At 47.6% G+C, this 24728-nt stretch overlaps 1 protein-coding gene across 2 annotated transcripts in view; it reads right to left on the reverse strand.

The window, feature by feature from the left end:
• LOC308260840 (endophilin-A3) overlaps positions 1-24728 on the reverse strand; it is a gene marked incomplete at both ends in the record, with an annotated part of 376419 nt that overhangs the window by 263346 nt on the left and 88345 nt on the right. Inside the window, one exon of one of the 2 annotated variants that reach the window (XM_080692396.1) lies at positions 15282-15487. The exons of the other annotated variant lie outside the window; for it this stretch is intronic. Within the exon in view, the coding sequence (XP_080548522.1) occupies positions 15282-15487 (206 nt within the window). Of the gene's footprint in view, positions 1-15281; positions 15488-24728 lie in introns of those variants that run through there. 2 annotated transcript variants of the gene reach the window in all.

The following is a 24728-nucleotide window of genomic DNA, read 5'->3' on the forward strand; positions in this document are numbered from 1 at the left end:
CGTGGCTCGCGCCCACGCCGCGCCCCGAGCCCCCAGACCCTGCGGGCGAGGCCACCCGAGACCCGTCCCCTCGACCCCGCGCGGTGCCCTCCGCCCAGATCGCTGCACCCACCGTGCGCCGCAGAAGGTCGGGACGTGCCGCCGGGGCCGCGCGCTCGGCGAGCGCCCAGGAGAGGCGGGCAGCGCGCCCGGCTGCACCTCGTGCGGAATCCGGCCCCGGACCTTCCCCGACGCCGGCCTCCAGCCCGCGGCGCCGCAGTGGCCGCCGCGAAGCCGAACGGGGCTGGTCGGGCCGCCCCGCCTGGCCCGCCCCTCGGGGCGGCGGAGCGCAGCGCTGGCCCAGCCCGAGGGCGCCCGCCACCTGCGCCGCCGGCAAGTGCCGCCCGCGTCCGCCCCGCGGGCGCTGCGCCTGGGCCGGGCCGGGCTGGGGGCGCAGACCCGCGGCCACGGCGAGGCGAGGCTGGAACGCTCCTCCGCCCGCTTCCTGGAAGCCGCTCCTGCCCTGGGCCGGCCGCCAGGCGCGGTGCCAAGAGCCGGGATTGCCGACGCCGGCAGGCGCGCTGGGGAAAGGGGCCGCCCGCCCTGCCCGGGCCAGCGCGGGTGCGTCGCCCCCTCGCCCCGCCGCCTGCGCCGCCCCGCCCGGGCGCCAGTTCTGCAGAGCCGGGCCCAGCCCGCGCGGCTGCCCGGGGCCGCTGGCTCGTGCCCGGGCAGGACCTGAGCGAGACCGCGGCCCCTGCCCCCCGCGGTGCCCGCTGCAGAGCCCGCCCGGCCGCTGGCCAGGGGCTGGACGCGGGCGACCCGGCAGGCGCCTCCCCAGCCTGGTACCTGGTGCCCGGAGGTCCGGGGCGGGCGTGGGTAACAGGACTCCGGGGCTGCGGGGCGATGCCGCAACCAGGCCTGGGACTTGGGGCGGGGAGGGGGTGCGCCAGGCGCTGAGGCTGGGGTGAGATGTCCTGTGGAAGTCCAGACGCCAAGAGAAATCCAGGGAAACGGGAGCTTTGGCTTCGTCTCCGAGATATAAACCAAGGGCCAGAGGATTTGAGGTCCGCAGGATTGATTGCCATTCGATTGATTACCCTCTGCCTAAGTACCACCGGGCAGTCAAGGCCTTGAAGGCCGCCAGGGTGCTGGCTCTGCGGCTTCTTTCAGGGGCCTGGGTTGGTTAGTAGCCTAGCGTCTTACCTCCTTCGGGTACGCAGCTTTCCCACGGTAAGCGGAGAAGCCAGGGCTGGGACCCCAGGTCTGCTCCTCCTGGACTCTGGGTGTCCCACTCTCTGCCTGCTGGGTGGTCTGAGCGTTCCAGATACTGCTGGAGTTTCCCCTCTTGCTGCCGCCTCTCAGACCTGCTCCTGCCTCGCTCACTCCCAAGGCTGCTTCTGGCCAAGAGGAGGAGCCGCAAAACCTGCCCAGGGGCAGATACAGTGGCTCGCTTCCCGTAGAAAGTGAGCAGAGGACTGGTCAAGGTGATGGAGCTTGGGAAGGGCAGGGCTAACCCAGAACGGACTCGCCTGCGTACAGGTGATTCTCTTTGCTCATCAGAGTTACATCCTGAAGTCTTGGGCGCAATGAGTTTGTGAGTGATGAGTTGTTGCTCCCAGAAGTAACAGTGAGCTTCCTCCAAACCTCTGGTCACAGCATTTTAATCAACTGATCAACACAGCACCTTACTTTTCCCGTGTCCCTATGTAAACACACCTCATTGCATATGAGTCTTGGAGTTATTAATTCTGAGCTCAGGTCCGCAGCTCAACTCTTGCCTGCAGCTGAGCTCACCCAAAGAACTTGCTCCAGGAGGCACAGCACAGCACAGACTCACTGCACACAGGCTGCTTTACACCGTGAGATCTTCAGCAAAAAGAAAAGACGGTGTGGCAGCATGACAATAGAGACCTTTCATGATGCTTATGCACAGTATAAAAGCTTTTCAGCTAGACGGGCATGGTGACCCACGCCTGTAATGCCAGGACCTGGGAGGCTCGGACAAGAGGATCGTAGGTTTGGAGTTAGTCTCACCAATTTAGCAAGACCCTCATCAACTTAGTGAGAACCTATTTCAATTTAAAAAATAAATAAATAAAATGGGTCGGGGGGGTATAACTTGGATGTAGAACACATCCAGGTTCAATCCCCAGTTCCAAAAAAAAAAAAAAAAAGATGCTTAAACAAGAAGGCAGAGCCTGGCCTCCTTGGACCCTTAGACCTCAGCTGAAAAATGACTTTGAAAGTGCTACAAGTATTGATTCTAGGGCTACAGTTGGGTGATTTCAAAAATAAGGACGCTGCAAATGAGGAGGAGGGGTGGTATGTACTCCTTAACATGGCAAAATGTTTAGGATGTGCCAGGGATGGTGCCAACCCTGAACGTGTATTAATTCATTTAGTCCACACAACAACCACTGGGGTAAATATTATTTTATTCCCATTTTTGCAAATGAGAAAACTGAAGTAGCAAGATTTCAAAGCCACATGTTCTTAGCAACGAGGAGAGCCATACCACCGCTCAGATCGCTGGTAGTTTAAAAACAGCCATGACGTGCCATGGAGGCGGTTGCAAAATGCACATGAATATTCAAGATGCAACAGAGAAATCAAAGAGTCTGCTTGTGGAGTGGCAGCTGCACGGGCTGAGTTCCCGGCGACCGCCGCTCAGGAGGGCACAGGGCACACCTCTGCCGCCGGGGCTCTGCTCGGAGGCAGTAATGTCTCGGCACTGCTTCCTGCCTCATTTTCCCCTGGACGGTTCTGATCCTAAGCCAGGCTCCGGGGAGTGTCCCACACTGTGCACAGGGGCCAGAGGGCCACCTTTCTCGCCAGCAGGTTCTACCTAGCACCAGACTGCCTCTGCAGAGAGCAGGTGGTCAGAGGAGAAACACTGCCAGGCCCCACAGAGGTGCCGCCTTCCTGTTAACCCTGGCAGGTCAATCCTACATCTGTGGCTGAGTGCCCACGGTCCTAGGAAGTGGGAGAGGAAAAAGCCTCAGAGCCCAGACCCTCCTGAGGGGTGGGCCAGGCCGCACAATTGTCCCCCAGACCTGTGGCCTCACCGCCCACTAGTACTTTCCTTTACCATTCTGCCTGCATGGAAGTGAAGCCCTGCCTCATAACGCACTCCCTCTTCACCCTCCTGGCCCAAAGGTTTAAGCAAGACACTGCCAAGGACATGGGATGGAGAAAGACTGGGGAGTGGGAAGAACAGGAATTAAGGAATACCCAAGAAATTGGGTGATTAGACTTTTGGGTGTAGCTGCCTAACTAATCTGTCTCTGCAGAGGAGTCAGGCCCCTTCCTGCCCAGCTCCTGGCAGGTCCCCCAGGAGGACTCTTGCCACTAGAGAACATGACCAGACATTTGGACTCTGAGAGGTGTAGGAAACCAGGTCCCATTTCCCCACTAAAATCCATCTCCTCTGGTTTTTACTGCCAGCCTCGGGGGGCTGCTTATTCCTGCATGAGTTTTAGGGCCTATCAGATCCAACCAGATAAGCCGAGCAGAGCTTCAGATGGGAGGTGCACAGAGAGGAGAGGGGAAGTAACTGTTGGTGATGGTGAGTGCTATGGACGTGCTTTACTCTGAGAGAGAGGGAATAGGAATTCAGGGCATCAGCCACGATTTGTTCTTGATACAGAGTCATTCTTTGTGCTGGCAGGGCTGTGACGTAGTCCTGGGAAGACTGTGCTGAAGGCTCAGAGGATACAAGGACCTGGAGGCCAATCCTGTAGCAGGTACCACTGACCGCAGTCAATCTAGAGAGATATACTCGCAGCCAAGGTCCTCAGGGGTAACAGACCAGGGTACCAGATGGCCGGGTGCTTTCAGGGAATAAGATTGCCAAGGGAATACTCCTCAGAAAACCTGTAATGGAGTTTGGGAGGCAGGAGAGAGAAGGGACAGAGGAGGCCTGTGGCTTGGGCCATGAGATCCGTGGGGACCCTCGAACAGAAATACCTTAGACCTTCCCTGACTTAAAGCATCAGAACCAGGCTGTATCACCCTTAGGCAGCTAGTCGTCTCCCCAGAGCTGGGTGACAGTGTAGCTTCCTAGATGGTTCCTATATCCAAGGACCCTCCTTCCAGGGAGGCATTGGGTGTGATTCCTTGGCCACTGCACCCTGCTCTGCCAGGGTACAGGTGTGCCTGCTTAGAAAAGGGCCTCTGGACAATACATACTCAGCACTCAAGGATTTTCAGGACTCATCCCAAGCCCTGCATGGAAAATGTGTCCACCCAGCACATATGGTTTTCTGACTGACCAGAAGAGGGCCCTTTTTTTGTGCAGAAATTCGTTTCATAAAATACATTAGATGCAGCCGGGCGTGGTGGCGCACGCTTGTAATCCCCGCGCTTGGGAGGCAGAGACAGGAGGATCGTGCAGGTTCGAAGCCAGCCACGCGCGCTGGCTTAGGAGACCCTGTTTCCAAATAAAAATGTAAAAATAGGTCTGGGAGTGTAGCCCAGAGGTAGAAGGGCTTCCAGGAACCCCAGTACCACCAAAAAAAAAAAAAAAAAAAGCATTAGATGCTTTTTATGATTGTACGAAGTATAGCCTGTGTTTTAGAAAAAAAAAAAAAACATTCACTCAGAAAAGGGTTAAACTTGCCGGGCGTGGTGGCGCACGCTTGTAATCCCCGCGCTTGGGAGGCGGAGACAGGAGGATCGCGCAGGTTCGAAGCCAGCCGTGCTGGCGTAAGAGACCCTGTTTCAAAAATATAAAATAGGTCTGGGAGTGTAGCCCGGAGGAAGGAGGGCTTCCAGGAACCCCAGTACCACCAAAAAAAAAAAAAAAAGAAAGAAAGAAAAAAGAAAAGGGTTAAACTTAAGAAAAGGAAAACTCTCATCAAGTGGTAAATATTCCTCTAAACAGTTACCCTTCTCTCGGCCAGACATGGTGGCTCTGGGCTGTAATCTGAGTGCTTGGGAGGCTGAGACTGGAGGATCGCAGGTTCCAGGCCGGCCTCAGCAACAAAGTGAGGCCTTCAGCAACTCAGCAAGATCCTATTACAAAATAAAAATAAAAAGGGTTAGGGGAGCCGGGCGTGGTGGCGCACGCTTGTAATCCCCGCACTTGGGAGGGGGAGACAGGAGGAGCGCGCTGGTTCGGAGCCAGCCTCGCTGGCTTAAGAGACCCTGTTTCCAAATAAAAAATATAAAATAGGTCTGGGAGTGTAGCCCGGAGGTAGAAGGGCTTCCAAGAACCCCAGTACCACCAAAAAAAAAAAAAGGGGGTTAGGGGTATAGCTTGGAAGTTGAAAGCCCCCAGGTTCAATCCCCAGTATCCCCCAAAAAGAAGGAAGGGAAGAAGAAGGGGAGGGAAGACAGAGGGGAAAAAGAAAAAGAAAGGAAAAAATTCCTACCCTTCACTTTCTGCCAAACTTCCTCATATCTAGCAGATCCTCTCTGTCAACTCCAAAACCCCATTTTATTCCAAAGATTGACTAATTTAAGGGAATGGGGCAGAGGTAGAAGCTGACCTGCTCTAAGTGCCGCACGCTGTGTCGTTTCAAAGTGCGAGCACTAGGTTCCCGCTGGCCGTCCAGGAGGGTTGCGCAGAGGGCACTCTCTCCTGGGCTGTCCTGCCTTCCCCTAACTCGGTGCCACAGAATGAGCTGCCTGTTTAGTCTGCCTCCCTGCACGTCCTTACACCCTTAGCTTGGCAATATTTGGGTTGGAAGCACCTCAAAGGAACACTTGAAAAGTCCTTTTTCAAGTAGAAGTTTAACCAAAGCATTTCTATGCATTAGGTTTTGCAACGCACATTAACTCTGAGAGGACTCTGATGGCCAGCTATGGATTTTTCTCCCTTCTTTACCTAGACTCCGGGCGAAAACGTTCTGTGGATGAGCGTGAAGAACCAGACCCTCCCATCAGACCCACATTCACATCTGATCAGTGGATGCAGTTGAGTGCAGTATGTACCCATGCATGGTACATCTGCGCAGGTGTTTGCAGAGCCTTGGGAGCACAGCGGTGTGACAAGACACAGCAGCTGTGTGCAGAAGTGAACCCAATGCAGCGTGACACAGATTCCCAGAGGTGTGAGAGCAGGGAGCTATGGACACACGCAGCTGGACAACAGCAGCTAATTCAGTCTTGGGGGTATTTCAGGTCCCTTGGGGAAAGTAAAATTCCAAATGAGGTTTAAAGTTTAAACACAAGCACCGGAGCTTACTGGAAAAATAGATTCTAAAACGCCGGGCGTGGTGGCACACACTTGTAATGCCCGCGCTTGGGAGGCAGAGACAGGAGGATCACAGGTTCACAGCCAGCCTCATCTACTTAGTGATGCTCTCTGTAACTTAGTGAGATCTTGTTTCAAAATCCTCAATACCACAAAAAACAATCTAAAATGCAATCTCCTTCTCTATGTTCTCCAGTATAAAATAACTCCCTGATCTCAAAAGTATGTGTATTAAGCTGGGCATAGTGACGCATGCTTGTAATCCCCGCGCTTGGGAGGCAGAGAAAAGAGGATCGCGCAGGTTCGAAGCTAGCCTCGCTGGCTTAAGAGACCCTGTTTCCAAATAAAAATATTTTTAAAAAATGGGTCTGGGAGCACAGCTCGAAGATAGAAGGGTATCCAGGAACCCCAGTACCACCAAAAAAAAAAAAAAAGTATATGTGTTAAAATAATATAATCTAGCTGGGCATGGTGATGCACACTTGTAATTCCAGCTACTCAGGAGGCTGAGGCAGGAGGATCACTTGAGTCCAGGAGTTGGAGACCAGCCTGTGAAACATAGCAAAAACTTGTCTCAAAAGAGGCAAAAAGATAATTATCATGTATTCTCTGCCTTGGATACAATATACAAAATAAATAATGAATAGATAATATAAGCAGCTGGGAGGTAAATCTAGGAAAAAAGTTTAACACATGTTTTAAAATAATATTTTTTGTATTGGGAACTGAACCCAAGGGCATTCTACCTCTGAGCTATACCCCCATTTATTTTTATTTTTTGATTTTGAAACAGGGCCTTGCTGGGTTGCTGAGAGTCTCACTAAATTTGCTGAGTTGCTGAGACTATACTCAAACCTGCAATCCTCCTGTCTCAGCCTCCCAACTATTGGGATTACAGGCATGCACCATCATGCCCAGCTTAAATCCTATTTTTGAAGGCAAAGGAGAAAAGAAATATTGCAAACTTACCTATTTAATTTTTTTATTTATTTTTATTTATTTTATTTATTTTTATTTTTTATTTTTTTATTTATGTGCAGTACTGGGGATGCAACCCAGGGGCTTTCTACCTCAAACCTACACCCCCAGCCCTATGTCTTATTCTTTATTTTGAAACAGGGTTTCACCGAGTTGCAAAGGGCCTCACTAAGTAGCTAGGGATGTCCTCAACTGCGATCCTCCTGTCTCAGCCTCCTGAATGCTGGGATTACGAGCGTGTGCCACCATGATCGGCTACAAATTTATATCACTTACTGTCTTGTCTTTTATACTCGTCACATTTATTTCCAAAGTGATCTCCTCACTTGTGTGGGATAGTCAAGAAAAGACACTCCCGGTCCACTGCTCTCTTCTCCCCTACATAGCCACGATTACCAAGGCAGTGGCTGCTCCTGGATCTCACCAACCTCCAGCTTCAGTCATGTGGCTGGTTCTCTTTCCCAGTTTCCAGCATTAAAATAGAATTCTCCATCCTATCCATTTGGTAATTTCCATGGGGAATGGCCTGAGTCAAATCATCTTGTGGGATCAGAAGTCTCTGTCTGACCTGCAATTTCATGTCAGTATCGGTTTTTAGAATTTATTTTCCATTTTCTTTATTTAGGTTTTGCAGAACACTGGACACTTTGTTCTTAATTTCCTGGCCCCATAAATGAATCTGGGGATGCCTGTTTCATAAAGTCTTTTGATTTCTTCTTAGTCTTTAAAAAACAACAAATAATAATACGCTATTCTGGAACACATTTAATGAAACAGCATTTAGCAATTTCATGGGAAATGCGAAGCGAGTCCCAGTCTTACTTTGATGGTTAACCAGAGACCCAGGCTTGGATTGAATTTCAAACTTGCCTTGGGGAATCTGGGGCTTCTGCATGCATCTTTCAAGCTAGGTTCACAGTGAAAGAGCAGGAGAACAGAGCTGATCAAAACTTCCTTCCTTCCTTCCTTCCTTCCTTCCTTCCTTCCTTCCTTCCCCACTAAAACAACTAAGCAAACAATGAAGCAACACCCCTGTCTGTGTCACCTCTTCCACCTAACATACCTCCTCTTCTCCTCTGAGCCTTTGTAAGTGACACCCCCCACTACCCACGTCACACATCAGGAGCCACTAGGCATGGTGGCTCACACTTGAAATCCCAGTTCTTGTGAGGCTGAGACAGGAAGATCACAAGCTCACAGCCAGCTTCACATACTTAATAAGGCCCTCAGCAACTTTGAGACCCTGTTTCAAAATAAAGAATAAAATAGAGCATTCAAGGTAGCATGCCCCTGGGTTTTGTCCCTGGTACCACATTAAAAAAAAAAAAAAGATAAAATAAATCAGATTGCCTGTCCTTGATACCTTGCTTCTAAATCATCCACCACATCTTATCCATCCTGCCTCTCCACTAACTCTCAGATCTACCCATCTTCTATCCCTACGGCCACTACCCCAGGTTAGGCCATCATGAAGTCTTGCTTAGATTACTAGCGATAAAGCCAGAGTAATCATTCCTGAGAGCAGACTGGATCATGTCACTGCTCTGTCGAATGTTGTACTCAGTAACCCACTGCTCTTCGGATGAAGTGTGGAAGCCCATGGCATAGCACACATCGTTGACTCCCTGCCTTCCACTCACCCACCCACTCACCTTGGGCCAATTTCACTTCCCTCTGTGCTCCACACGTCTCTGCCAACATAGACTAGGTTTACACTGCAGTAACAAATAGCAAAAGACTTCGAGGTTTAACCCATAATTTCTTGTTCACATTGGATCTGGCACAGGTTGGATAAGTTCCCAGGGCAGTTGTCCTCCTTGGGGTTGTTCAGTGGACCAAGTATTTTGGGATCTGTGGCTCTGCGTGGCAACACATAGCATCTAAGTGAATTGCCGAGGGGCAGGAGGGTCTACAGGAGCCTCCCACTGCCCACGGGAGGTGGCACATGTAGCTCCCAACTCACTGGCCAGAATGAGGTACATGACTTCTACGTGCAAGAAGGCTGAGGATTGGACCTGGAAGGACCCAGAAAGGCGGCATATCGAAGTCATTTGGTGAACACATTGTTGTGTCCCCACCAAACACAACAGCATAAACACCCGGAGGCAGGGGTCACTGGAGGCCTGTTAGAATCCATCTGCTGCAGATTCCGGTAGTGTCCCCTTAGGAAGCTCATGGTGCATTTCACTCAGCTATGACTCTTCTCTTGGGCTTAGAAAACATGAAGAAATTCTTATTTTATTTTATTGGTTTTTTTTTTTTAATTTGGAGGCAGGGTCTCGCTCAGTTGCTAAGGCTAGACTCAAACCTCCAGTCCTCCTGTCTCAGCCTCCCAAGCACTGGATCATAGGCACGTGCCACCACGCCTGGCACCATAGAGTGACTTAGAGGAGAAAAGATCTGAGACACCAGAAAAGAAACAGCCAGGAGCGGTTTGTGGGGTTTGAGAGATCAGATGCACAGCGATGATGACGACTTCTGGGATGGGGTATGAAAGACAGTTTTAAGAAGACTTGAAAGGGCGATGTCAGCAAGAATGGAGGTAGAGTGTTTCAGCAGAATCACGCATTCTCTAAGCCACCCACAGCAGAGGACGGCTTTGTGTGAGCTCTGTGGTCTAGCCAAGTTTCCAGCCCTCCAATGGAGTGAAAAATGTGAACGAAGATGCCTGGAGAAGGGCCGGAAGAGTAGTTTTACTTCCCATGCATCAATCCTGCTTGGTACAGAGAGAGGCCCCTGGGCTGTGTTCCTCCCACAGGAGAAAGTAAGACCAAAGTGAGCACCCAGCTCCCCAGCCTGGCAGGACAATTCCCAGAGGCTCAGAAAACAGAAGGGCTGGGTCTACTGGGATCACCCAGCAGCAGGGAGAGGGGAGGGAATTCAGAGCAACCAGTGCTAAGTTCTCAGTAGAGAGCCATACATCCTGCTAACCAGCATAGACTCTACCAGGAGGCTCTCCCGAGGGCCTTGCAGGACCTGAGGATCTCTGACCATCTATGCAGGCCCTGAGCACCTGTGTCCACCCAGTGGACAACATCTATGTATCCCCTATGATTAGCCTATAGGAGCTCGGCAACATGAGACCATATAAAGGCATAAAACTCACTGGCAAAAGCAGTATACAGTCAAATCCATAATGCTTCGTTAATGTAATGGTGGAATATAAGTCACACTGAAGTCTAGTGTAAAGGTTAAGAAGACGAAAGTATTAAAATACAGAGACAATAATTTGTTAATGTATACAACAAGATATAAAAAGATGTAGCTGGGCATGGTGGCTCATGCCTGCAATCTCAGCTGGTCCTGCCATAGTCTCCCCAGCCCAGAGTCTCACCCTAGTGGCCTATGCATATTCTGGGAGCTTAATCCACCACTCATGCTTCCCAGAGCCACCCAGCTGCTGCTTCTACAGGTATTTTTGGCTCAAGTACATAGCACAGCTATTACACACATGGACACAACAGCCCTATGACTTGCACTGCTGCAGCACCCACGGCTGACCCCCGAGGCTGGGTCCCCCCATTGCTGTCAGCCCTGCTCTGCATCAGTGTGTGCTCACACACATCACCAGTCCAGCCCCAGCTCCCACACACGCGAACAGCCCAACCCCAGAAGCATCACACTTGATTTCAAATTATATCACATACATAAAAGCCCACTCAAAATGGATTAAGAACTTAAATATACGGCCTGAAACAATAAAACATCTAAAGGACAACACAGGGGAAAGCTCTTTGACATTGGTTTTAGACAAATAATTATATGGATATAATCCCCAAAGCACAAGCAATAAAAGCAAAAATAAGTAGGATTATATCAAACTAAAAATCATCTGCATAGCAAAAAAAAAATTTTAAAGCCATAAAATGGAAAGATAACCAATGGAGCACAAGAAAATATTTCTAAAGCATATATCTGGTAAAGGGTTAATATTTAAAATATATAAGGAATTTGTAATTCAGTAGTAAATCATTATCATCTGATTTTAAAACAACCAAAGAACCCAAGAGACATTTTTACAAAGACGACATACAAATTGCTAACAAGTACTAGTAAAGGCTCTCAGCATCACTAACCATCAGGGAAACACAAGCCACAGCCCCCATGGAATACAGTAGTGTGCCCCTTATCTGTGGGTTTGCTCGCCACAGATTCAGTAACCCATGGTTGCCATGGCCTGAAAGTATTAAATGGAAAATTTCAGAAATAAACAATCCACAGATTTTAAATTATGCTCCAGCCTGAGTAGCATGATGAAACCTTATGCTGTCTTGCTTCATTACACCCAGGACATGACTCTCTCTTGTCCAGAGTATCTGTACTATATACGCTACGCTACCTGACTCATGGTCTGGTAGCGTACTGTATACAGTAGCGTACTGTATACGCTACGCTTCAGACCATGAGTCTGAAGCCCTCTCAGCTGTTGGGTCTGTGTTGTGGTGTTAAGTGCTTTTGTTTAAGTAACCTTTATTTTACTTAAGATAGCCTTAGCACATGAGAGTGATAATGCCATGACTCGGATATGCCAGAGTGAAGTTGTAAAGTGTTTCCTTTAAGTGAAAAAGTGAAAGTTCTTGACTTCATAAGGAAAGGGGGAAAAACACATGCTGAGGTTGCAAAGATCTGTGGTAAAAACAGATCTGTAAAATTATGAACAAGGAAAAGGAAATCAGTGCTAATTTTACTGTCACACCACAAACTACAAAAGTTATGGCCACCACATGTATGAAGTACTTTTTAGTTAAGATGGAAAAGGTGTGAAGTGTGTTTAAGTATGCAGAGGAAAAACAGTGGACCCAGTACTTGGTTTTTCCAGGCACCCACTAGGTATCTACAGACAAACCTTCTATGAAAAAGACTGGAGGAGTGTGTCAGCTTACACCCATGGGGATGGTTATTATAAACTAGATGACAAAAGTTGAGGAGGACCCAGAGGACAAGAGAACCATTATACCATCTTAATAGGGATATGAACTGGTATAGACATTATGGAGAACACTATAGAAATACACCTGATATAGAAAAAATACAGTCTTTCAGGAAGTGCAGATACTGTAATGAGGAGGCTAATTAATATATCAAATTTAAATCTAAGTTCAACATGTTTGTCATTTTGACCCATTTTTATGAGTCAAAAACATTTTTTAAAAATCTAGAAAACATACCATAAGGAAATAATTGGTATACATAGGTGTTTGTTTCAGGTTTTTCTATAATGTGGGAAAAATGGAAATGTGTCACAGCAGGAGCTTAATTACAGAAGTTATACAGTCGTGCAATAAAATACCATGTTGCAAATAAACCATAACATTTAGGTCTACAGTTTTAATATGGGAAAATAAAATCATAATATATACTCTCATTTGTGTTTATATTAATATGAATATGCATGGGCAAACTGGACATATATGATAAGAATGTTGACAATTATAATTATTTGAATTTGTAGAATAAAAGGTGATTTTTAGCTGGTCATGGTAGTGCAAACATATAATCACCATACTTGGGAGGCTGAAACAGGATTGCAGGTTCAAGGCCAGCATCAGCAACTTAGCATGACCCTGTTTCAAAATTTTAAAAAATAAAATAATAGGCAGGCATGCTGGTGCATGCTTGTAATCCCCACATTTGGGAGGTGGAGACAGGAGGATCACGCAGGTTTGAAGCCAGCCACGCTGGCTTAAAGACCCTGTTTCCAAATAAAAAAGTATAAAAAATAGGTCTGGGAGTGTAGCCCAGAGGTAGAAGGGTTTCCAGGAACCCCAGTACCACCAAAAAAATTAAAATAAAATAAAATAAACAAAAAATTAAAAAAATAAAAAGGGATGGGGTGAAGCTCAACAATAGAATACTCCTGGCCTCAATCCCCAGTTCCAAGAAACAGGTGATTTTCACTTTCCTCCTACAACTTCATATACATTCTGAATTTTTCTACAATGTACCCGTATTGCTTTCATAATTCAAAAAATAAAGCTATTTGAGTTTTTATCATTAGAAAAATAAAGCCATTTGAAATTATTTTGACTTCTAAAAAGCCAATGATAAATTTTATAATAAAAGATAAAATTTACATGACTCTTAAAAAAACAGAAGATGATCTGATGGGAGTTGTACAGCTAACGTCTGATGTTAAACCACAAAAGCCATGAGGCAGGAGTTCAAAGGGCAGTTTTCTTTCCAGCAGTTGCTTAGAAGCAGACTGGTGTCAACCCAGCATCAGGGGCCAGGCTGAAGATGTCGCCTGCTGGCCTCTTCCATGGGTATCTGTGGAGAGGGGCCCTGCATGATAAGCTATAAGCCAGCCAAAGACATTAAGTACAAACACATCCCGCTCACTGTGGCCTGGTCCTTCCATCTCCCCTCAGCAGATACCTGCCCAACACAAGTCCCATTTTAATTGCTTTAAAGGCAATCTCATATAAATTTCTGGCTTTTTTGTTATTATTAGAGTTTATAACTCTCCATTAACATCTGTTACTCTTTTTCCCCAAACAAAATTACCCAAATATATTTTTGGATAATTTTAACTGTACTATGAGAATGGTCCTGGGTTCTCATTCCCTTTGTAAATTTCTAATGTGGCAGGTGAAGAATAAAAGCTGATGGGGTGTTTGTAAAAATAAGAAGGGTACTTTTTTAATTCGCATGTATAAATCCATGATGAGAGAGGTACTTTAGGAGAGAGGTGAAGGTCAGGGGCATGAGAGAGAGACTGCATTTAAACTGTGCTCCATCGTTTAAGAGTATGACTGTGGATGAGTTATGTAGCCTTTCAGGACCTGAATTCCCTTTTCTGGGCACCAGGTCTACCTGAGGGGTGGCCTATGAGGATCAATTGGGTTTCTTCATGTAAAATGCTTGGAAGAGCACCTTACATGTAGTAAACACTCAATAAATGATAACTATTACTCCTGTTTTATCATGGACACCTACAGAAGAACTGTTTTGGGTGAGGTGTGTGCGTAGCTGGCTGGTAGGAGAGCAGACCATCATGAGTTCACTGATGTGCCAGGGTCTCAGGACTGGGAAGCCTGATTGTAGGTGACTGATCTGGCCTCTGAGCATTTGTTACAAAGGCCAGTGAAGAGCGGAGTGCTTCGATGAGCACTTCAGTGAGCAGTGAGGTTCGTTGAACCACTGGAGTACAAACTCTGCTGTGGCCACTACTTGGTTGTTTGATCCTCATGGCAAGTCATTCAGTGAGTCCCTTTCTCTGTAAAAGGGGACTGTGCCTACTCCTCTCTGTCACAGGGGTGTTGTGACTCCACAGGATCAAAGCACATACCCTGAGCCAGGCCAGGGGCCTGTTCATTGGCTCGAAGTGGACATGTTATTTAATACAACCCAACTGCTGACCAAGCCACTTTCTGAGCATTCCTAAGAGGACTTGCTTGAAAAACCTACCAAACATTGAACAGGAAACAAAACTTCAGTTGGGCTCTCTTATAAATCAACTTGCAAGTAGGCGGAAGAGTTTTCCAGTCCAGCCCAAAGGCAGATGTAAGTGTTTGAGAGTCAGTAGAGAGGGCAAACGCCCTCTCTGAGTCCTACACTGGTTAGGAGCCATTATCCAGGCATCTCTTCTGTGACCTGGGGTCAGTGGTTGGCACAGCTGGAAGACCGTGCTTGCAAATCAATTCGACACTATAAAGAACTGAGGCCCTTTGCCAACACAGCACGTCATGTTTATTGGGCTGTTCACAGGTAAGCTAAGTCAACAACAAAGTGAAAAGACCGGATGCCAGGAGCCAAGTCGGGAAACAAAATGTTTAGCATTTCTCGGTTTCAGATGTTGCATTCCATTGTTGCCAAGAAATACATAGGCAACTTACTGACGTATCTGCAATGGGTGCAATTTATTTTTTTTTTTAGCAACGGGAAAAACATACATTTAACCAATGACTGTTTTAGGACAATAAGCAAAGGAGAAAACTATTTTCATGTAGCTAGGACAATAAAATCATTTATACAAATCAAAAAGATACAAAATACATTATAAAGAGAACACACGTACAAAAGGCATTAGGCTGGTCAGAGAGCGAGGCTGTCACAGAACACCACACTGCGAGACGTTGTGCGAATTCATTTCAGTTACCAAAGAGTGTCCAGGGTTTGAGTTACGCATTTACTGAGGTAAAGGCACAATCACTTCGACATAATTTATGGGGAAGAATCCAGACTCCCCATGGATCATTCCTTCATACCAGTTTTCATCTATTTGATTGGTTAACGTAATGACGTCCCCTTCTTTAAATCCTAATTCTCCTTGGTTTTCTGGTTCAAAGTCATAGAGACCACGACAGCAGGGCTGGTCCACAGCAACGTTAGAACCTGTCCACATGACATGGAGAAAAGAAAGCACAGGTTAACACATCAAATCTTCCTAGGGGGAGCTGGAGACCCACAAAATCTGGGCTGGGACAGCAGGCCCTGCTTCCTTCCCACCATGAGGCTTCCTCCCCACCCTGCTCCAATGTTGTGTGTGGTCCCGGGTCTCCTGGGCTCCCCAGCTGCCTGCGCTGACCACCTGGGCCTCCCAGGCAAAGAACACAGGCCAACCCACCTCCCTGGAGAGCTCAGCCCTGAGGCCCAAGGATGGGCAAGAGAAACGCAAGGCCCAGCCCCTGCCCACAGGGAGCCTACAGCCTTTGTGGAGACCGGATGCTACATGGGAAACATTTAAAACACTAAGTTGAGGGGGGTGGAGAGAGAGAGAGGCCTAGGTGGTCAGAGACATCTTCCTGGAACTGGTGGCCAGGAGCCAGGACAGGAAGAAGCAGAGTGCTCATAGACATAGACCAGCCTAATGTCTTGAGGTTAAACCAAGCCTAGAGTTCTCAGGAGAACATTCAAAAAAATTTTTTTCCAAAACTAATACACATAATTATTAAAGAAGAGAAAATGCATGGATGCAAATTTGAGAAAAGTCATCTGTATCCCATTAGCCCCGAGATAACCAATGTGAAGTTTTCATATTCCAGATGGCTTTATGAATGTATATTTACATGTAGCTTCTTTCATTAAAGAATCTTCTTGCAAATACTACTGCGACCATGTTCCCAGGTTATTTTTAGTCACTGACTAGCATTCCACTCTATCAGTGTAACATAATTTATTTCTTTTTATTTTTTCTTAGTACTAGGGATTGGTCCTGGCAGCTTTGAGCTATACCCTCAGCACTATTTTTTTTGTTTGTTTGTTTTAAACAGAATCTCACTAGGTTGCTGAAGGCCTCTCTAAATTGCTGAAGCTGGCCTCAAATCAAAGATCCTCTTGTCTCAGCTCCCAAGTACCCACTGCAACCGATCACACAATTTCTTTCATTTACTGTTGGACACTGGAGGTCCCTCCTCTTTCTTCTTCTCTTCCTCACTCATCTTCTCTCCTCTCTTCCCTGACTCTCTGCCTTCCTCATGTCCACTCTTTTTCCTTTTTATGTTTTCATTTTCTCTTGGCTTTCATGTATAACTCTTTGAAAATCAGTTCAAACACATGAACGTGCACAATTTTTTCTGAGGATAAATTCCTAATGAGAGGATTTGACGGTCATAGAACATGAATTTTCCCCATATATTTAGCATTTACTGTCAATTTATTATCACTATTTATAAAAAAAAAACTTAGGAATCCCTTTATACTACGGATATTGACACTATGTTTGTCCTGTCTGGTACAAACATTATTCCCAGGCTAGCATCTACTTTTGCTTTGTTTTTGTAGTTTGCACTGGCAATGGGACTAGGAATGGAGTTTCTATCTGGTTTTGGCAAGCAGAAACTTGAAAGGGTATAAGCAGTAAAAATGAACTTTTCATTCATGTTTTATCCTCTACAGTCATATATAAATATTCAGCCAGATTTTATCACAGCATTTTCATTTTTTTCATATTTAACATTTAATCCATTTGGATTTTGGCAAAAAGAGTTAAGGATCTATTATTTTTAATAATGCTTAAGTAGTTATGCCAGCATCACTTAACAGTCTATTTTCAAATGCTACCTTTATGGTTATTGTGATTTTGATCATTGTAAACATTGGGATCTATTTTAGGATTTTATATTTTGGTTCACTCATCCATTTTGGTAATAGTACTACGTCATTTTAAATATTGTAGCTTGAAAATAAATGTTAATAACTAGTAAAGAAAGCTCTTACTCATGTGTGTGTGTGTGTGTGTGTGTGTGTGTGTGTGTGTGTGTGTGTGTGTTACTGGGGATTGAACCCAGGACCTTTCTATCTCCAAGCTACACCCTTAGCCCTTTTAAAATATTTTGCTTTTGAAACAGGGTCTCACTAGGTTGCTGAGACTTAGTACTTGCTGAGGCTGTCCTTGATTCTGTGGTCCTCCTATCTCAGCCTCCCAAGTACTGGGCCTGCACCACCATGCCTGGCTTACTCTTTACCCTCCTATTTCAAAACTTCCCAGCTATTCTCATAACATCATTTAATGAGACAAACTCTAGTACAAACATATCAAGTTTCTCCCACAAAAAAACTCATTTCATTTTTTTACTGCCTCAGACTTTTTTTCTTTGAGTATTAGGAGATATTTTAGTGGTGGGCATGTTGGTTATTTATTATGTTTTTATTAATTGCATAACTATTCTAAAATTATATCTATATTTAAAAGTGAAATGATTTTGTTTTTGTATTCTGCTCAGGCTTTGATATAGTGATGTTAGCTTTACTTTATTTTACATTTTTATTTTATTTTATTTTTGCAGTATTAAGAATTGAACCCAGGGGCATTCTACCTCTAAGCTACATCCCCAGCCCTATTTTTTTATTCTTTATTTTGAAACAGGGTCTCACTAAGTTGCAGAGAGGCTCACTAAATAGCTGAGGCTGGCTGCAAAATTGTGATCCTCCTGTATCAGCCTCCCAAGTACTGGGATGACGAGTGCACATGGCCACCACACCCAGCGCAGTTTTTTTTTGTTTGTTTTTTTTTTGTTTGTTTTTTTTACAAACTACATATTTATTTTTTTCCATTTTTGAAAATATTCACATTCTGAATATTTGGAGAAAAAATGCCCCAACTACCTAAGCCTATAGGTTTCTGAACATAGGGTGCTTCTAGAATAGCGTAGGATAATGACTTAGTGTGTTGCCGGGCTCCAGTTCTCCGTAGCCCCTAGAGGACCTCGGCAGTCCTCATAGTCTAGGACAGGCCGGAGTTGAGGGCCTAGCCAGGTGAGACAATGCCTTATCTAGAGAAGACTGGACTACAGGTAAGGCTGAAGCAGACATGACTGACCCTAAAGATGGGGCTGGAAGGAAGCTGAACCCCTTCTCAGAACACACCACACAGCAGAAGCCACCAGTAGAAAGGGACCTGAGCCATCCAGGAGGAGGTCAGAGGGGCCGCCCCAGTCAGCAGCTGCTCCTCGCTTTGATACCCACAGAAGGACCCAGAAAGGAAAAGAGGACTATATCCCAGCCCAAGACCATGGCGGGTTTGCAGTGTCTATCTTTTAAAAGGGAGATTTAACCCTTTCCTAGAGTTAAAAATAGCTGATATAGTGTATCTGCCTTCTGCCAACATATGCTACACTTTCCGTTTTTACTTCATTTTTCTATTTAGTAATTAATTTACTTATTTATTCATTTATTTATTTATTTTTGCAATACTGGGGATTTTACTCAGGGTTATTCTACCTCCAGGCTGTGCCCCCAGCCCTATTTTTATTTTTTTATTTTGAAGCAGGGTCTCACTAAGTTGTGGAAGGCCTAAGTCGCTGAGGCTGGCTGGTGATCACTAAGTCGCTGATCTCTGAACCTGCGATCCTTCTGTCTCAGCCACCCAAGTACGGGGATTCCGAGAGGGCGCCACCATGCCCCACTTCCCTTCCTATTAGAATGCCTTTGACTTTGAGGGCTGAAATAAGTTCTGCACAGGTTATGTTCTTTCCACACCAGATCTTTCAGGTCTGAGTCAAGGACAGAGAACGTGTGGTACTTCTGTGGTTGGACAAGGAGCAGTTCCTTGGTCCTGGGGAGGGACAGGGAGGGGGGGCACTGGATGAAATCCACTGAGCGGCGCCCACCTCACTGGCTCCTCTGACTGATGATGTGGTCAGTGCCACCACCTCAGCACTCTGGCCACATCCACACAGGGGTGAGAACCCAGACCCTAACCAAGGAGCTTCTCTTCATGAGCTTTCCTGGGGGACACTGAAGGGGCTCCCACTGCCTTCCTACAGGGATGGCTCCAGCTCAGCCACACACAGAACAGCCCCTGCCCAGCTCTGATTGGTGATGGGACCGAGCCTTGGTGTGCTTTCCACCTTCCAGATCTTTCCACTGTCCAAGGGAGGTGAGAGCCAGGGTGTAATGACCTTCTCCTTCCTACATATTCTTCTGCCAGGGCTTGGACTGCTAAGGAGCTCCAGCTAGTGGAAAAGAGAAGGTTTGTATGTGTGTGGGGGTCTTCATCCCCTCCAGGGAGGTCACACCCTTGTAGGCAGGCCAGCCTCCTAGGCTACATGGTAACCTCTGGACCTCTCTGAGGTCTCTAGAACTAGGACTTGTAAGAGACCCCAGCCCCGCCCAGCCCATCTGCCTATTCCTTTTGTCAGGATGGTGGATGCTGGAGTTTGGGAGTGTTTAAATACCCAAGCTGAGTTCATTATTTTACATTTCAATGGGATAACATTCAATGATCTCAAAGCTTTGGAGACAGGAAGGTTTCCAACAAGACTTCTCATTTCCCTTTGATCACACAGGACTTACCTGTATGCATGGAGGCTGGACACAAGAACTCACAGCCACCTAAGCCCTGAGCCCCAGCCAGCTTAATGAACATGCAACGGTGTCAATGTGGCATAAAAAAGGATTGTATTTCCTTAGTGTCTCTCCACAGACTACCTAAAACAGAGAGGGAGCCAGGCGCCACGCCGCAGGCAGGTTCGAGAAGCATTTCCTTGAACGTGGGGTGTTAATGCTAGAAGGGAATCTGTGGGTCTTCCTGAGCCCTCCCCTTTTTGAAGAGGAGGTGGCGATGTTTCCAGAAGGTCACAAGGTCTGACCTTGCACTAATGGCCAATCCAGAACCAGTCACCAGGGTACAGACCCCAGATCTGATCAACTCTACCCCACTCACCCCACATAGCTCAAGATGCTACTGAAGTTGTCAACACATTTTGTGGGCTTCACACTGACTACTAGGCTCACCATAATTCTCCTATTTATTCAATAAGTCACTCGCAATGACTTAAACACTCGCTACACACAGGCATGACCTTGTCCAAGCCAGCCACCGAGATATGCATGTCTGTGCGTACACACCTGTGCCCTCTGTACACACTCACAACAGGGGAAGAATGCAACACTACCTTCTCACTCCATCCCTTCCAGGCAAGGGACCAGGACCACACTGCCAGCCTTGAGATTCTACAGCAGGAAAGGGATCAGAATCACTTCTTGCTCCATCAGCAAATAACCCCAAGACACACAGGAATCTCTCCCTTGACCACCAAGATAACAGGGCATTTCTTCCCAGACCACCAAGACACATGGAGCCTCTCTCAGGAGACTACCAGGTGGAAGAGTCCCCTGGCCTTGATGAATGGCTGTGCACCTGCACCTCTGCATACCTGGCGGCAGCTTGGCAGTGCGGCACTTGATAAATTCACACTGACCAGAGACTAAGAGGCTGACCCAAGTTACACACGCAGCAGGATGATATTCTAGAATACCAACCAACAGATGTTTTATTCAGGGTCATTTTTGTTGCCTGGGGTGCTCAACCCATTAGGCAGTGGCCTCTTTCACTTGAGGGGAGAGCAGAACCTGGACATAAACAAAGCAGTTAACGTTTCTGCTTCCGAGTTCCAAAATAATGCCGTTTCCATTTTGAAGTGTTATGAAAGCCCAGGCTTTCAGGATTTCACACCAGAGCCAGGCAGGTTCTTAGGAGATTCAAAGGGGCAGGGGAGTGAGCACACATGAGCACAAACCTCTGGATACCCAGGAACCAACGATTGAAGATCCCAGAATCTAAAGATTCTATTATAAGCCACAGAAAAAGAGGAGCTGTTTCCTGTCACTCAGAGAAAAGACACAAGTTCCTCCTGGGAGGGAAAGAGGAAGGGGGGCATAAAGGGAAAGGAGGAAACTCCCCCTAACTCCACCCCAAGATATGGGTCTCAAGCCCACTCTCCACTGGAACTCTGGAAGGCAGCTCCCCTCTAAGTGCTCTGGACCAACAAAGAGATCCAAAGGCCTGTAGAAATGTTAAAACTGAGTTAAACAGAAAGGGGGTTGGGGGAGTTACACCTGGGTCCCTGTGAGCTGTGGTCAAATGCCATCAAGTCCCACAGAAGAGGCAGAGACCACCTGTGGGCAGGCCACCAAGATGACAACCCAGAAGTGGAGGCAGGGCCACAGACCTCAGCAGTTGCCAGCCAAGCCCCAGGCCTCCTGTGCCAAGACACCTGAGCTGCGGAGCCCCTCACGACCACTAAGTGCTCTGAGAACGCCCCAGGCACCCACCCAGCAACAGCTTAGGTAGATGAGGGGAAGGAGACCATCCGCCAGGTCTGCGCTAACTGTGCTTAAAACCCAAACCCACTAAATAATAAAGGCATCAGCTACGTTTTGATGGGAAGAGACTGAGTTACCTTAATATGGCAAGAGTACATTTTTTTCCACCATTAGAAGAAATGGAAAAAAGATTGTTCTTTTTCTATTTTTTTTTTCTTTTGGCCAACAGTAGAAATGGAAAAAAGATTAAGCTGTTTCTGCCATTGGTCTAAATGGAGGCTCATAAGCAAGTTCAGTTCAGTTAGAAAGTTCCTGCCCACCTGAGCAAGAGTGGCTGAATTTTCCCTGGATTTAAAGAATGAGTCCGAGTCACTGTGAAAGAAACTCAACTCAAGTCCTGGCGGAATGGGCTGTTTCCCCCATGGGATCTTCCAAACAGTATTAGACACAAGCATTGTAAGGGGCCTGGATGCCAGCTCTCCACTACCGGAAGCCAGCACCTCTGCCGGAAACATCCTGAAAGAGACACTGGCCCCACCAGGCAGCCTGTCCTTGTTGACAACACCACAATCCCCTCAATCTTGTGGCTGCTCCCCAGGCCCCTGCTCTTGCTTTCTGTCCACCTCCAACTGCTTTCAGCCGCCCCACCTGTTCCCATGCACCTTCACTTGCCCACCCCCATCCACCTGCTCCTGTCCCTCTTCACCTGCTCCCCGTTGACTCCGTCTATCCCTGTCCCCTTCCACCTGTTCCTGTGCAGCCCCAACTATCTGCTCTCTCAGGTGCAGGACCAGACACCTGATCCCCCCAGAACAAGAGTACTGATGAACTCCTCCCGGGCCGACACGGAGCATGCACCATAGAAGCCTAGCTAGGCCCAGCGCCCTGCGCGGCCAGGCCGCCCTCCCGAGGAGCCTGTGTTTATTTTCTCTGACTCCTGAGACCAGGCGCTAATGTAACATGAGAGCGAGCAGAGGTGGGGAAAACAGTCTTCCTTGTGAAAGTGCTGGAACAAAGATTATTTTAACAGGAAAAAAGGGAATGTCCCTCTTTAATATTTATTATTCAAGCTCTGCTCCACACTATTAGGGGAGGAGAGAGAGACCCTATGAGTGGATCACTTTCAATCTCACTGCAGTATATAATCACATTGCAGCAATAAAATTCTAAAATAAATCAAATCAAAGAAGACTCGACAATAAATGCTCTACCAGGAACACACAGTAGGTAGGAAAACCATGTTCCCCCCCGAAATGAACTTCATTCCCCTCCTGGCGCCAAAATGATCTAGCTTCTAACAATACGGGGCCCCCTCTTATTTTAATGGTATGAAAATTCCCTGCAGCGCCTTTCTGCCCCCACTGCAGCTTTTCTTGCCTAAGCCCCGCGGCACAGAGTCGCTGGCAAACCCGCCTGCTGCACACAGCACGTGCAGGTGGAGGCCACCCAGCCCCACGCCCTTCAGCCCCAACCAAGCCAGCCCCCTTGGGCTTTAGCGTTTACCGCGTGCCAGGACAATATCCCAGGACCTCAGAGATACTGATGGGTTTGATTCCCAGAGAAGTCCTGTGAGTAGGTAACATTATATTCTCTGGTTTAAGGGGTGGAGAAAGTGAGGCTCAACAGATTAAGCAGTTGTGCTGATATTCGACCGGCCTGGGCTCCTGACCACTCTGCTAGTGCTGCCTTCTAGGACTCAGCACCGGTGAGATTCCCTCGCCATTGCTAAGCCATCCTCAGCCTCAAATGGTGCTGGGGCCTAAAAAGTGTCTCTGAGAGCATTCTCTACCTAAAACCTACCTGGGCCACCCTCAGGCTACCTGTCCAGACCCCACCAGCCCTGCCCCACCTTGCGGGGATGTCTGTGGGGACTGGCCTCTGTCCTGTCTCTGGGGCCTGAGCTCCAGCCTCAGAGTGAGCCGCTGAGAGCTCTGATATACAGGCTGTGTACTCTGGGTGCTGGATTCAACCCCAGAGCCGAAGTGGCATCAGGGGCGTGGCGGTCATGGAGCCTGGCTTCATTCATTTCTTTCTTTTTCTTTCTCTCTCCCTCCCCCCTTCCTTGCTCTATACCACGATCTGCAAGCTGTCTTCAAGGGCTCTATTTCAAGAAGCCCTGGCCTTGAGGAAGGTAAATGTAAGAGAGGCCAGTGGGGCAAGGGGAGACCTTCTCTGTACCACTAAAAATCATGACTCTTGCTGCACTTGAACTTAAGTCGTTTCCAGACCACCAAAGGAGCCCATCACTCTCCTCCTCTGTTGGCCTCAACTCTGGGGACTTCAGACCCAGAAGCATTTGCTCAGAGCATCCCCTTGGGGAAGCAAACATGACCCCTGACATACACGCCTACTTTGGGGGGAGGGGATGGAGAGAGAAGTAACTCACACACCTGCTGTGGAAGGACCAGGTGCGGAGTCTCCAGGAAGCTACTGACCTGAGGAAGGCTCTTGGCTTTTAGTAAGTCCCCCAGACTGCTGTGCCTTTGGGGCTTTTGTTCCTGCGTTTTATAGTTTTTCTCTTGCCTCCCTTGTAGTCGGGCTGCGACCTGCCACTCTTTCCTGCTGTCAGTGAGCCTTCCCGAAGGTCCCTTGGGCCTTTCTAATCTGCGGGTTCCAGTCTGCTGTATGCTGGGGAAGCAGATAACCAAGTTAATAGCCGCTGGGCAGTGGGATCTCACTCTATAGCAAGCGCGGTGCCCAGCACCTCTAGCTTACGTGGACTAATTCATTACTTAGAAGAATCCTCTGCAGTAGGAGTCGGAATCCTGTTGTATAGGGAACAAAAGTGAGACCTGGAGTGACAAAACTGGGATTTGGGCTTCTCTTCTCCCCTCCTGTCTGGGCAGGCACATTTTCCAATCGCTTCCTGAAGTCCAGAAGTTTAAAGGTCTTCCCTCATTATTTATGCTATCACAGGATCATGAAGGAGCAGAAAGGAAGGTGCGTGTTAAAAGGGTAGAGTCCACATCCCCATCAGGATGGGATCCAAGTTGCCTTCTAAAAGCTCTGTTTGCACAAGCAAGGTCACCCCGAGATGTGACTGTTTCGGCCACGTCTGGCCAGCCCATTCATCTACTACCAAGTCAGG

Source organism: Muscardinus avellanarius (assembly GCF_963383645.1).
Source record: "Muscardinus avellanarius genome assembly, chromosome: 3".
In the NCBI taxonomy this organism is placed as follows: Eukaryota; Metazoa; Chordata; class Mammalia; order Rodentia; family Gliridae; genus Muscardinus; species Muscardinus avellanarius.